The sequence below is a fragment of the Tauraco erythrolophus genome, chromosome 3 (assembly GCF_009769465.1).
Source record: "Tauraco erythrolophus isolate bTauEry1 chromosome 3, bTauEry1.pri, whole genome shotgun sequence".
In the NCBI taxonomy this organism is placed as follows: domain Eukaryota; kingdom Metazoa; phylum Chordata; class Aves; order Musophagiformes; family Musophagidae; genus Tauraco; species Tauraco erythrolophus.
In genome coordinates, this window is record NC_141467.1 from 100,939,713 (window position 1) to 100,953,062 (window position 13,350).

General features: G+C 37.7%; 1 protein-coding gene across 1 annotated transcript in view; it reads right to left on the minus strand.

The window, feature by feature from the left end:
* TRAPPC9 (trafficking protein particle complex subunit 9) overlaps positions 1-13,350 on the minus strand; it is a 535,580-nt gene that overhangs the window by 337,948 nt on the left and 184,282 nt on the right. The window contains exon 19 of the mRNA XM_086609585.1: positions 4,989-5,131. Within this exon, the coding sequence (XP_086465711.1) occupies positions 4,989-5,131 (143 nt within the window). The remainder of the gene's footprint in view (positions 1-4,988; positions 5,132-13,350) is intronic.

Here is a 13,350-nt window from a genome sequence, read left to right on the forward strand (position 1 = left end):
ACTGCGGATCGACTTCATCTACAAATTCCGATTGTCCCACCACCTTTGTAATAAGCAAAACCAAGATCTCCCAACCTTTGTAGATGGCTCTTATTTAAGACACTTTTGTACTGATGGCATAATGTCAAGGGACACGAGGAGACCAACATACACCTCACAGCATGCAGAGCACGTTTCACTTGAATTCTTATCAAACGTGTGGAGCGAAGCAGCATTTTTCCTGGCACTTTTTCATGCTCTCTGCTCTTTGATAAAGGCAACAAGGAAAGACATTCAGTGCTCAGCAAAATTGGCAGATAGTGCCTTTGAGAGAATCAACACGTGTAAAGGAGATGATAGTTCAACACAATGTAGCTAGCACCAGGTTCAAGGGTAGACTTTCCTAGAGCTGAGGGTATGTCAGAATGAAGAGGTGTATCACACGAAACTGTCAACGCAACACTTCCCTTACACTGAACCGTTAGCAGAAGATCTCTGCTGGCAGATCTCTGCTGGCAGTCTGGGATCAGACCATCAGATCCCCGCTGGCAGTCTAGGATCAGACCATCAGATCCCCACTGGTAGTATATAATTTGCTGGCAACTGAGCTGTGAGGCCTGGAATCACACCAGCAGTTTTGGGGCTAAGAACTGATAAGGAATCGATTAAAATGTTATGCCCAATTTCAGAAGACAATACAATTTTACCATATAGATTTAACTGAATTTTGTGGTAAATAAAGGGTTAAGCAAGTAGATCCCTGAAGTTCTTTAAGACTTCACTGAGCTGTGAGACAGACTAGGAGAACTTTCAACATTAACTCACTCTATTGCAGGGCTGCTTCAAAAATCTACGTTCTTGATTATGCATCATGGGACAATCATCTCCCTGCCAGCATAAACAAGCAGAATCAAGGATTACAGGTAACACGATCAGAGGCAAACAATTTCCCAGCACAAGGCTGTTCTGCCAGTCTTTTTGGATACAGGCAGCTGAGTGAGCATAGGTTAATATACCCAGTGAAAAACCTCGGAGCAGATTACGGCCGTTTACTGACAGAACATCATCTCTTCCGACAGGAGAGCTGATATCTGAATCAGAATTAGGCAACAGATTAGGCACTGTGGCATGTTAAGGGCTGTATCACGCTACGTACAGATGCCTCTACAGACCAGCACAGATAAAGGTTAAAAGGACCTGTTGTCAGGATTGAATGCATCTTAAGATATACTGAAGATGCAGTTGATGAAGCTTCTCCCTATAAAGCACAGGAAGACATAGTTTTGGCTAGAGACTTGAAAAAAGAGCAAAAACCAAAGCAAAACCCCCAGCTGTTTCAGTGGAATTTCCCATGCATATCTGCTCAAGCAGCTAAATAAAAGAAATACCAATTAAGTTTGGAAGACCTTTTTCATAAACCACAATCTTTATGTTACAAATGAGGGGGGTGGGAAATGATTTCATTAACATTATTTTTCCTGTTTTCTTCAGTAAAGGCCTAAGGGAAGAATCAAAGTTTTTTATTTTGCTTTGACTTTATAAGCCCAGCAGCTAGTAAGATATTATTTCTTACTTTTGTTGACGTAAAATGTAAAATTAAACCAACAAAAACATAAAAGAAAAGGGAAAAATTGAATGCAGAAAAAGAAAGCAATGATAACTTTCATTTCGAAATGACAGCTGAGAAGGTGAATTATAAAATACAGTTTCTCGAAATGACTAAACAAAACAGCTCAGCACCTCAGACAGAATTTAAGCAATGAAATCTCAACTGTAAATCAAAAGGAAATCAGATTCAAGATCTTAACAGAGCAAGTACAAGTACAAAATTTGACTTATAATTTGCTGTCATTCAGTCTCAGATATTGGCAGAGATCAACTGTCAAAAAACAAACTTCGTTTCATTTAATGATAAATATTTATCCTTAGCAGGTTGGAAGATGACATATTTCTGCTGGTTTTCACTCTAAAACATAATATCGAATGACACGACTTCTGATGGAGAATCAACAGAGGGAAGCACAAGAGTGAAGGAATGGTGTTACTTATGACTAAAGCTAATAGTGGAGAAACAGCAAAGGATAAGAAGCACTTAAAACCAAAATGCATTCATGACTTGGCAGACAATATGCACCTAAAGTAACAAAAAAAAAAAAAAAGATTTGAATAGCCTTTGACAAGTCTTGCAATAAAACATTGCTGAAAGAAATTTAAATATTACAGAATTTTCCTCCAACTCAGTAAAGCTTTTTGGCACCCTAATTAAAAGCAATCACATCTTTCACTACATCTCAAATCAGCAAATAGTTTAAAATAAAGTTTCCACTGACTTAAATGCTGGTCGCTGTGGTGAACAGGCAAAGAATGAAGCAAATGGATGCAAGAGAAGCCGAAGCACTTGGCTGAGTTGGAGCCACTGTACGTAACACCTGCTGCTGTAAGACTTGTGAACCTGTACACAGCTGAACATCGTAGAAACTCTACCTTTGAATGAGCACCTCGATCTATTTTTAAAGATTTTAGGATTAAATACCTTCCTCACATAGTAAATTCTTGAGAACAGATTGACAAGGCAGGGGCAGGATATCCTTGTCTTACACAAAACACAGCTGGGGACACCTAGTGCAAAAAGTCAGCTTACCAACAAGAGAGTTTCAAATAAAAGCATCACGTTGGATTTGAAGCTTTTATGGAAGGTTCACAGCTTCCCACTCAAGCTGCTCTGTGACCACAGGAAGGTAATGGCAGTGAACCAGAGAGCAGTCATGCCGTCCATTTGAAAGTACACACAGACAGAGCACAAAGGACTTTTTTGACACTGAATGAAGAGGACTATGCATGCAAATAATAGATGCAAACTGAGTATTTTAGCCTGCATAATGAATATTCTTGAAAACTATTTGAAGTAGATGCTGTGGTACTTCCAGGTTGATAGAGATCATTTCTTAAACCTTGAAAATCTTACAAAGGCCTAAGAATGTGCCATTGCAGGGATGAAACTCTGAACATAGAGTCATAGAATCATAGAATGGTTTGGGTTGGAAGGGACCTCAAAGATCACCTAGTTCCAACCGCCCTGCCATGGACAGGGAAACCCTCCACTACACCAGGTTGCCCAAAGCCTCATCCAACCTGGCCTTGAACACTGCCAGGGATGGGGCAGCCACAACTTCTCCGGGCAACCTGGTCCAGTGCCTCATCACCCTCTGAGTGAAAAATTTCTTCCTTAGATCCAATCTAAATCTCCCCTCTTTCAGTTTGAATCCATTGCCCCTTGTTCTATCACTACACACCCTTGTAAAAAGTCCCTCTCCAGCTTTCCTGCAGGCCCCCTTTAAGTACTGGAAAGGCAACATCAGTAATAAGGGTAAAATCAGTAATAAGGTTCCTGGGATTTTGCAAACAGCTGCTCCAGATACTGTGTTATGACTTTGCAGGTAGTATGAGATTTACTTTACTACAGCAGTTCCTAAAAGAATAAAGTAATGCCTATTATGCTACACTTTCAAGCAGCAAAACGCTTGACAAACCTGCCTAGCGATAAAGCCGTAGAGTTTTAGGCCTCTTTTATGTGAGCGGGACACAATCTACTCATTAAAAAAAAAAAACAAACAAACGGAAAAAAAAACCTCATTAAAACAATCTTGTTTGTCTCGTTTTTAAATATCTTTTACAAAAACTATTTCAGTGTTTTGTTATCTTTGCCTAACCTAAAATTCCCGTGCTGTATACAAAGGTCAATATCTACCATATTACCTGCTGTGAAAAAGCCATCTATCCTCTCGGCAGTGCCATTTATGTAATTAAAACCTGAAGTCCCCTGTCAGTCTTCTCCTATGCTTCAGCAAGACCAAGAGTTTCTTTAAACTTATGCTTTTAAAATCACATTTTACCACTCTTCTTCCTCTAGACTTTCTCCAATTTGTCCCCTTTTCTTCCTGTTGCTCCAAGTTCAAGCCCCAAACTAGATACAGTAACTTTTCTTGGGGCTTTACTTCTAATATTCACACTCATGTTTTGCAAGCTATGTTGCTGTCCATCCATCTTTCAACATTTTTGCAATGGTCCAAATAACTCCTACACTTATAGTCCCTTCTTGCCTACCTTTGGTTTTTATTTTGTAAGTCCGTCATGAAAAACGTTCCAGGACCAGTAGGAATCTCTTGGATTCTCTATTCAAAGGCCACCTCTGGAACTGTCAGTTTGAATACATCCCAAATATTTAAAGACTGTAGAGTATTTAACTACAAGAATAGGTGAGCTTATGTTAACAAAAAATTGTTGATTAAGGATCAGTAAACTCATTAACTTATGGAATTCATCTTTTTAAAAGCTGCTTTGCTTAAGCAGCATGTAAAGCAATATAAAATTAATGGAAAAATACAGAATAGGAATTGTGTATTTAGCACCAAATAAATACAATTTTAGCAAAACAAACCATTATGTAGACTGATTGCGCTCACTTGCTGATGAATTTTAGGTAATCAGATTTTAGTAATTAGGCATTTGACCACCATCACATGTTGCCATGATTTTTAGAACTCACTACGATATGGGAAACTACTGTGTCTTAGAAGAGAAAGTAAGCATCACAAGAGAGAATGATTACAATTTATTCCTCACATCCAATCAATGACACATGCATTTGGGATAAGATTCTGATAGACAAACACAAAACAATGTAATGCACGACCCACCATAACAGCAAAAAGATATAGAAAGAAGTCATCCAATTTTACCATAAACAGGCGATAGCCTGTCCCTAGTAAAATAAATCATCATGAAAAAATCTTTGAACCTCAGAAATTGTCCAATGCACATGGATTTCTTTAAGGATAGTCTGCAATTAAAGGAGGCTAAACTCCTAATGAGGAATTTTGAAAATTTCTTCATATAATTCTTTACCTACATGTTGCTGAGGATATTGAAAGTTTCCAGCATGGCCTTTTAAGTTATAGACAATATAACAGAGCTAGAGTCAAACACAGAGGAGTCAAAACAAGGCTTACCTTGTTGCTGGAAGGGTACTGACGCGCGTGAAGAAAACAGATGGTTCTACTTCTACATGAAGGCCTAGTGAAAGGTTCCTGTAATATCCTTCAACGTGTCCTGGTCCACCAGAGTACTTAAAATTCAAAATGGCTTCCAGTGTCTAGAGAAATAAAAGTAAATTATTTATTAGCTAGATTTCATTACTATGCATTTCACAAGTTCAATTCAATTAGACCACAGAAGTGATTTACCAACAAAATTCCTATGCCCTCAAGAATTTGCCTTCCTAACCCATCCATTCTATTATCTCGAGAAAAAAAGCAATCTAACAAATAACTGCATCTTATGTAAACAGTTGCTTGTTTTCCTAATCTTTTCAAAAACTAGGGAGCACAGAACAAAGCCAGCTGGACTTTAATTTATGTAATTCCTCTCTATTCCACATTTAACATAGGAAAAATGAAGAGTTTGGTTTTGCTTAGAAGAGTTTAGGGTTTATTAAATGATACGCTCCTTCATATTCTTGAAAAATATTGACCACTTCACTACTTTCATACTCAACTGGAAAACCTTGAAAGTTTTTGAGCATGGACAGATAAAGATTATATCAAACTAAAAGCATCTGGGCTCTTAACAAATCATTGTAAACATACACTCATCTCCGTTAACTGCCAGGTTAAGGGAACATTGTTGGCTAGATCCAGCGCATGAACCTTGTCTTTCTTTGATGTTCATTTTACAAAACATGATTGGTTAGCAAATATTAAAAATGAAGATGATTCTCTAGCATTAGTCTTATGCACTTATTACCCTCAGTGGTACTGAGCCTTTATTTCTGTGATGAAATTTTGGACTTTGTGTCTTTTTCCTCAATGAACAGCACGTGGGAAGCTTTCCCGTCTACCAGTCCCCATGTCATCGACAGCGTTCAAGCTCACAGCAAACCTCTGATTTGTCCAAAGACACCACTTCTTTCATTACATTCCTGAAATATAATTTGGTGGAAGCAAGGCAGGAATTTTGGAAGTGTCACTCGCAGTTCTTATTCTGGTCCCCAGGCACCTGCTATTGCCAAGTCTCAGAGCAAGGGCAAAGGTAGAGACAGATCTCTACCTTAACATGGACATTATGCAGAAGCTTATGTCTAGAAGGACATAATCTGTTTCTCAAAAAGATTTAGAAACAATGTCAACCTCCTCTTTGATTAGTTTTCAGCTTATTATTTAAACTAAACAAGACAAAAACAAAAAAGAAACTAACAAAAAACCCAACCAAAAAACCTCAAACCTCACGTTAAAATCTTATCCAGGAAGCCAATTATAATTCTCAGACGTCATCAATCCTCCAATAATTAAAGTACTCTCTTTTTCAAATGAATATTTACAAAACATTTTATGAAACCTGTTAATTTTTTTCATAAACTTTAAGGAACAATCTAAGGATTTTCTAACTTAGAAAAAACATTCATGTTTCTAAGTCTGGTTGAAGGAAGAGAAACACTGATGCACTCAATTTCTCAAAATAACCAAAATCCAGTGATTTAAAGAATATCAAAATCAAGAGTTTAATATTTTGATGCACGTGCACACTTAAATCTTTTGCCTATTTCCAGCTTGCTTTTAAGTAAAGTGGGCTAACTCCAATTCCTAATTTAGTTTCATTAAAATTCATGAGATTCACCTTAATAATACAAACACAAACCTTCACTGGGCACTCTGGACATACCCGTCTACTCTGTTTATGTCAACTCCTAACTTGCAGTTAATAAACTGAAGTTTATGTTATGTCAGGAGAGCTAATCAATATGAAATACAAAAGTAAAAAAGCACAAATTCATTCAAAACATACTTCATATTAATTAACCAGCTAGACCATTTATTAAAAATCAGAGCTAGACTCCACAAGTACAGGGATCTGACACTACTTACATCATAATGTGACAATGGACCCCAATTTCAATTAGGAAATCTGTACTAACCCTAGTGATGTATGTTCTGTATTACTGCTGTAATACTCACAGTATCCTGCTCGGAAAAGTTACTGTGGTATGGTTCCACGGATGACTCTACATAGGACCATGGCACAAGGCTGCTTTATTAAACCCAGCCCCATAAAATGGCAGGTAAACGTGATAAACCTTAGTTCAAAAGGTCATGAAGCATTGTCATTCCACATGCAAAACCCTTCCTAACATCCTATACCAAATGAAAAACCTCCAGAAAAAGGCTAAAAAACATACAGTTTTGATGACCAGGAGAGTTCAAGGGCATCATGATAATCTTGGTCTCTATTGTAGTGAGGAATTTGTGAAAGAAAACTTGCTGATGACCTTGCGTGTGTCCCATGCCCCATGTAGAAAACAGGGAAAAGAAAACTTAATGGTCTTCTATTAATCTAGACAATAGGAGGACATTTCTTCTCACTCAAAATGTGAGATCTAACTGGGGACACGTAACACTAGGGTGTAACAGATTTTGAGTATCTCAGAGAACCACAGAACACCCAAACCTATTTTCTTTCTCTGGCCATGACAATTTGCAGGCTTCCTAGGAACGTACACGCATGCACAGAGCTAAAACATTCGGCAGACTTTACATCAGGAGTGTAGATGGGGAGTGTAAGGGGAGAGCATGACTGAAGGAAATAATTTTTCCAGGAGTCTTCAGGTCATCAGAGAAAGTTTTATTGTTTAAGATTCATATAACACAAATAGGATGTAAAAATAATAATAATTAAAAAAAAAAAAACACAAAAACAACAACAAAACCACAAATTCAATCTCCTTTAAGCCCCTCTACGCACACATACCTTGGAAAGGACTCCACACACAATATGAAAGATTGATTTTCTATCTCTAGGATAGAAAAAAGTCCTACACTTTCATAAGCTTACAAAGCTCCAATTTAAAACAATTTACCACTCTCTCCCACAGCACCTGCAGAGAAGAACGGCCCAAACGCTACAGCGCCCGATTTAAATAATGTTGTACACTTCCTCCAGTGGCCTTATCAAACCTACACAAATAACAGACTGAGCTGCAGATTCTATTCATCTTTACAAATACCAACAGAATTTATTAGATTTCTCCAAACTGCATCACTGCAGACCAAAAAGAAACGGCAGGGTGTCACTACGAACATAATTTTGCCTGCGGATGATCCATAAAAAAAGAAAAGGAAGTAAGGATGGAGTACATCGGCCTCTCAGGGAGGGCAGCCAGGAAAAGAAGCCTAACGTCAACTGAACACATCTGGAATTCAAAATACCTCTGGACTAGGAAAGGGATTCTTGTTTTTAAGCAGAGTTGCATTCTGGGAACTCAATAGTAAAAATACGAATAAATTGTTTAACCTATATGATGACTTTGGCTTGATAAATATTTTTACTACTTCATTTCTGCTTCCTTTTACTGATGAAGGAAAGGAAACATAAGTGTTTCTGTGTGTAAGTTCCAGATGCCAAGAGTCTTCAGCAACGACACCAGACATTAGCATCACCTACTATATTGACCAGAAATATTTCACAGTTAAACTATCAAAAAATTACCATTTTGGTTTCTCTCACGCATTTTATCCTCAAACATATTTTCTGCATAGAGCAGTTACCAGTTTTTTTTAAAAAGAAAACCATTCTCTCCAGTCTGTTCATGGAAATCCTTTCCATATTCACTTTCATAATAGAATTAAAAGGAAAATTAGAAAAGAACTGCTGCTTGAATAACACTATGCCACTACTGAAAAGCAAAACATCGGGCATTACAGTTTCCTAACTAAATGACAACAGTTAGTACCCTTCTGCCAATCCCTAAATAATGACTCTGTCTGCACAGTAACACCTTTCAGATACTGAATTTAACCACCAATTCAAACAATTACAATCTGCAACTCAGATCAATTATTTCTACTAAACTACTACTATAGTACTTCCTACCTAGAAGTAGAGAGTAAAATCCAAAGAGTATTTCCATATAATTTTACAGAATATTGCTACTTACGCACAAGCTGGAACATTACTGATGGCGAACACATCTCCTCAAAACAGCTAATGACCCAAGAAACACAAATTAATGAGGAAAGAGCAGTGATGAATGGGATTTCTTGTGCTGGGATGTTACATACGGTGCTCAATCCTTTCTGTATGTTTGTTCTCAAGCAACGGGGTTGGCTGACTACCAGAGCCAAGAAGCTTTACCCCCAAATAGTGTTCAAAGTTATATGTAGCAAAGAACACTACTTTAGCTCAAAAAATTGACTTAGACCAAGAGTATGTTAAGGTAGCTATAACTCAAGTGTATAAGAATCCACCTGCAGAGATGTAATCATTATATTGATTAAAGGAAAATAAACCACAGAACATCACAAAATATTACATTAATTTTATATTAGAAACTCTCATAAAAAAGACTCTCATTAAAGGAGTCATTTTTTTTTAAAAAAAAAGGAATAATTACTCAACAGCAACATTAAATATAATCAACGAAAAACTACCAACAATGAGAACGATATACAGAGTAGGTGAATTAGTCAGGAAACTCAATTTTATAATAATATATCGCTAATCAATAAAAACAATCAATAAAACGTTCAGATACTTCCCTCCTCACTGCTGAAAAATACTCTTATGCATCTAAATTTTTGGTTCTGTAAACTTTACAAAGTTGGAAACAGTTCAGGTCAGAAGTTCCTGGGCTTAACTTTTGCATCACCTATTTTGTTTAGTAAATTTGTTTCTTTATTCTTTCTTTACTCCTAAGCAATTTTACTGGCAACAGCAATAACTCTGATTTTATCCCTCTGTGTATCTTGCTACTGGAAGAACCAGAAGATTCCAGTTTATAATATTTCTTCTTACAGTACTGCATCACCACACATCCAGCATTTTGTGTTTCAGACAGCAGAGCAAGATTTTGTCCTCAAATTTTTTCCAAACTGGAACATTAATTTTTGAAATATTTATTATCAGTGTTTTCCACAATTAAATTAATAAATCATACTTTGTAAGAAAGGCTCACATGTGCTGCATTTTCAGGTCTTTTCTAAATTCCTTTAGTACGGTAAAAATGACACTAAATAGATCTCAACATTTAATACAAGATGAAGTACCAGCACTGAGCTACAGGCAGTTTGCTCCAGAGACTGCGAGAACTGTGAAGAAATACCAGAATGTACCATTTCAGGCTCCCCATTAAGATGTAACATCGGGGAGGGAGGAGAAAAGAAAAAGCAGCATGAAGACCAGACTTACTTAAAATATAAAAACTCATAATCTTTGCATTTTAGTTTCTGAACTGCCTGTAGAAAACAATTCTTACTAATGAGTATAATTTCTCATGGGATTAGGGCTAGAAATTTGAAAAAGAATTTATTTTAAGGTCTGTAATTTTCAAATATAACTTCCTTTTAAATAAATAAATAAAAATATTTGCCCCACAGTAAACATGTTTTCTTCCCAAATCCCATCATGCTCCTGATCTGCTTCTCACACTAATTAGCAGGACATGCTCCATGCATCCATGAGTGTTTTGCCATCTTTCTGACTTTTAGCCTCTTTTCTCATTGGATGCCTTTTGTTTCTGGTTTGAGTGGGGTTTTTTTTCCTTAAACAGACTATAAACCCCAATTTTGTTAAATTCTTCCTGCCTTCCTTCTTCTTTCCCCTCCTCTTCTGACCGTTCCACTCCCACATTCAACTCTGATGCGCAATCAATGATATTCACCAGTAATAAAGAGGAATAAAAACGTACTAATTCATCAATTCCATCTTGTAAAAGGCTCCAGAGAATATCGTTATGCAAAATTAATTTCTCCTTTTCTTCTAGTGGGTGCCATGCTTAAATTCTTTTAAGAGCTTTGAGAATTGCAAAAATAAATCGTGGATCAGGAATTTCAGCTGCCTAACTATAACTAATTAAATTACCCGGCAGTAACAAAGAGCAAGCGAGTTTCTCCAATTAACCACACTCTTCTCAACAGCAGGAGGCAACCCTGGCAATAAACACGCTGGAAACAGCAAAGAGGCGGCCAGTCGAAAGCGTGCTTGGAGTGGCCAGAGTGTCAACGGAGTTCTCGGAGTGCCAACGTTGCTGACACAGACACCATCCCACAGCCTCAGCTCCTTGGGTGCAGCGATGCAGCACTGGTGGGGCATCTCCTGGCCTCTGCCCTTCCATATTTTCCTCGCTGCTTCTGGGCCGTGAGGCTGAGCTCTCCTCAGGGCCTCCGAGATGCTTCAGGCTGCAGACCACGGTTCCAAACAGAGCAGAGGCTTTGGGCAACCTGGTGTAGTGGAGGATTTCCCTGCCCATGGCAGGGCGGTTGGAACTAGATGATCTTTGAGGTCCCTTCCAACCCTAATCATTCTATGATTCAAGCCAACTTTTGCTCATTGCTGCCTCAGGCCAGTTCTGCTAGTTTACCTTCATCACGCTGAGAAGCTGCGTGGTTTATCTCCATCTGTGCAGCACACAGTTACAGAGTGGAGTAGAGCTTTTTGCCCTAGTCAGACTAAATTTTTTTATCCTTCTTTCTATATGTGGCTCCATACCTCAATTTCCCATCTTTGCTATCAGAATTACCTGGCCTAAGCATTACTGGACCAAACCCAAAAAGGTCCAGTCTTGGGAGACCGCAAGCTTTGGAATTCAATCAAGTGCAATATGCTGCTCCAGCAACACGGTTCATACAGAAATGCAGGAAATTGAACACAGTTGAATCTTTTTCAGGGAAAGATGAACATTGTGAAGGAAATGGAGATGTCTACGCAGCTGAAACCAAAGAAGATGGGACCCAAACACATGAAGCTTCCAGTCCTTGGACCAATCTGTGAATACAAAGACTGTGTCTACGCTTAAGAGTTTATCTCAAGAAAAAAAAAACAGTCCTGGCATTCAGAAATGCACACATCTCTGCATATAAATTCATTTAGCTATGAAAATTAATTTAAATTGGCACTTTAATTTACAATAGTCTAACAAAAGACAAATATTTGCTATTCTTGCTTCCTTCTCCCGTCACTGAATCTATAGTCCGCGATTCCACAGGATAACCTGACAAAGGATAAAGTCTGTATAAAAATCAGGCTTGAGGGATAAAATCCGTATACGAAAATAAGGCTTAACAGCAGTGTTGGGAGAAGCAACAGGTGTCCTTACATCCATAAGCTGAATATCCTCCTGCCCACATGTTCTCAGGAGGATAAAAGGAAAAAAAAGAAAAAAACACAGACTCCCACACCACTATACAGGAAAAGCAGAGAAACTGCTGACTAGTTAGAGATTCTATAATTCCCCTTGGGAGGACAAAAATCTCCAATCTAGTAGGAAAAAACCATCAACTAAGTGTCAGTAGCATCATGTTTCTATCACTGCCTGTTGATGAGAGCTAAGCAAACAGCGTTACTGACATCTAAATGCTCTCACAGAACAGTTTATGGGTTCTGGGATGCACAAACTTCTTAGCATTGACTCTTTGGACCACTCTCTTATTGCACAACTCAGACCACAGGGTCTAGGATGCTGCTGTCTTCAAAGCTTCTTCCATGCAGGGATTCAAATATTCTCTTCCTTTACTTAAAGGACATTTGGGAGGAGAAGCGGGAGAAGTGGAGTATGTCATTTGTGACAAGGAGAGCTCCAAACCTTTACCTCAGAAGGTTTATTTCAAGCTGAGTATTATTCCAAAACTGAAAATAAATTAGTCCTCCCTGATGTTTTTAGTATCCAGCACAAATCTTAGGTTGCCCAAGAAAGGTCCACAAGTAAGAACTGAAGATCAGAAGTGGAACACACTAAAAATCATATATGAAATTTTTTCTACCTGTAGAAAACACCATATCATGGTTCATAAAAATTAAATTATATGATAAACGGAATTTTTTAACGTAAATAATTGATCGTATGCGTGCGCAGTGACATCACGCAACTTTGCAGAAAGAGATCTATTCATTGTTTTCTCCCCTGAGAATAGTAATCTTTTCACTTAGAGCTAAACTGTTCCATTTTCTGGTACACAAAATATACTTTAGGTTTTCTATATTTTCACATAAAAACTCTCATTTTTCTTTTTTTAGCTAAAAAATGAATTCTGTATTTTTAAGGGGAAACCAAACAGCCAAGAAAGGACAGAAAGCACCTACACATTTCTCTGAATGCAAATTATGAAGCAAATCTAAATCTACTGGAATAAATAATTGATCAAAGCAGAATTCCTAACTTTCCCCATATAGGAAAAGGAGACTCTCCCAGTAGATGTTGCACCTTAAAGCACCAAATAGTATAGCAATTGATAGCAAAAGCCCTGATACACGCATCATAAAAAGGATATGCGTATGGAATCATCTTGTAATGCATATGTAATCATCCTCTAGGACTGAACTGCAGCA